This window comes from Myotis davidii, unplaced genomic scaffold (assembly GCF_000327345.1).
Source record: "Myotis davidii unplaced genomic scaffold, ASM32734v1 scaffold184, whole genome shotgun sequence".
Classification (NCBI taxonomy): Eukaryota; Metazoa; Chordata; class Mammalia; order Chiroptera; family Vespertilionidae; genus Myotis; species Myotis davidii.
Genome location: NW_006297021.1, coordinates 6,453,837 through 6,455,206, shown reverse-complemented (window position 1 = coordinate 6,455,206; position 1,370 = coordinate 6,453,837). Strand labels below are relative to the sequence as shown.

The following is a 1,370-nucleotide window of genomic DNA, read 5'->3' as shown; positions in this document are numbered from 1 at the left end:
TAGTTTTTTAATAAGGTTCTCTTGGTATGTTATTAAATACAAAGCTTTCATTAGTAAAAATGTGTGCAGTCACAGCACATACACTAAAATTTAAGTGAATAAAAAAGAGTTCTATGGAAGTAAAAAAAATGGCAATTTAAAATTCACCTACTTCAATATTCAATGGAAGATGTAGACTACCATAAAAAAGTTATGTACAGCCCCAGCTAGTTGGCTCAGTAGCCGGCTGACTGAAAGGTCCCAGGTCCGGATTCCAAACCCCACCTGCAGGAGGCAACCAAATGGGTGTGTCTCTCACATCAATGTTTCTGTCTCTCCCCGCCTCTTCCACTCTAAAACTCAAAGGAAAAAATATCCCCAGGTGAGGAATAACAAAGAAAAAGTTATGTAGAAAATTACAAGTTGTGAGCCTGCCTCACAAATAGTTCAGTTGCTATACTGAGACTTTTCATTTGATAACACAGTGTTCCTTTTGAAACTGCAAACCTGTATATGCTGTCCAATGCAGTAGCCAGTGGGCATTTATATGGCTAATGAGCACTTGTAATGTGGCTTGCCTCAATTGAAATGCGCTGTAAATATGAAATGCACACCAGATGGAAAAGACATACAAAAAGAAAATGTAAAATATCTATCAGTAATGTTTTATACTGAGATGATAATATTGTGGATAAATGGGTTTAAATTACAAAATTAATTTCATGTTTCGTTTTACTCCATTATTGTGGCTACTACAAAAATTTTAATTACATTCGTATCGTGTATTTCTCTATTGGACATCGCTACGTAGACATGTTTCTAACAACTAAATACCCTGGCGACTAAGAAATGTTTGCGCGGGTTTGGGGTGGAGCGGAGGGTTGCGCACAGTAACAGTTACTTAGTTACCTGCTGGTTGAGGTCCGCGCCGTTCTGCAGCTGCCAGAGAAGAAACCAAGCCCGGCCGCCACCTGCGGCCAAGTGGACGGGCGACTGCTCGCAGGGATCCGGGGGTGCGTTGACCGAGGCCCCGGCCTCCAGCAGGTGCGTCAGATTCTCCACCTGCGGGAAGAGAGCAGCTCCAGCACACCCTTGCCTTTGTCCAGCCCCACGCTCTCCTGGGGCTGAAAACCTCCCAACTCTGCAGAGGCAGCGCCCAGTGGCCACACTCCACAGTCACCCTCGCCAGTGCTCCCAAGAAGACAGACATCTGGAAGCTTCAGCCTGCGGGACAAAAAGGGTCCGAGTCTCACCTCTGAGTTGCAATCAAACAACAGCATTTTCCGCCTGAAGCAGAGGACAGGAGTCGTTGGGCGTGCAGGTCGGCGAGGCACTCGCGGCAGACTGGCAGGTACGTGTGCAAAAGCCGCCCAAGTGCGGGAGAATTTAAA

The 1,370-nt window shown here is 45.8% G+C and overlaps 1 protein-coding gene across 1 annotated transcript in view; it reads right to left on the bottom strand.

Moving 5' to 3' along the window:
* ANKRD37 (ankyrin repeat domain 37) overlaps window positions 1-1,364 on the bottom strand; it is a 14,209-nt gene extending 12,845 nt beyond the window's left edge. Inside the window, exons 1-2 of the mRNA XM_006772677.2 lie at window positions 1,233-1,364; window positions 889-1,041 (exon numbers count right to left, since the gene is read on the bottom strand). Coding sequence (XP_006772740.1) covers window positions 889-1,041; window positions 1,233-1,259 — 180 coding nt within the window. The 5' untranslated portion in view covers window positions 1,260-1,364. The remainder of the gene's footprint in view (window positions 1-888; window positions 1,042-1,232) is intronic.
* Window positions 1,365-1,370: the final 6 nt, after the last annotated feature.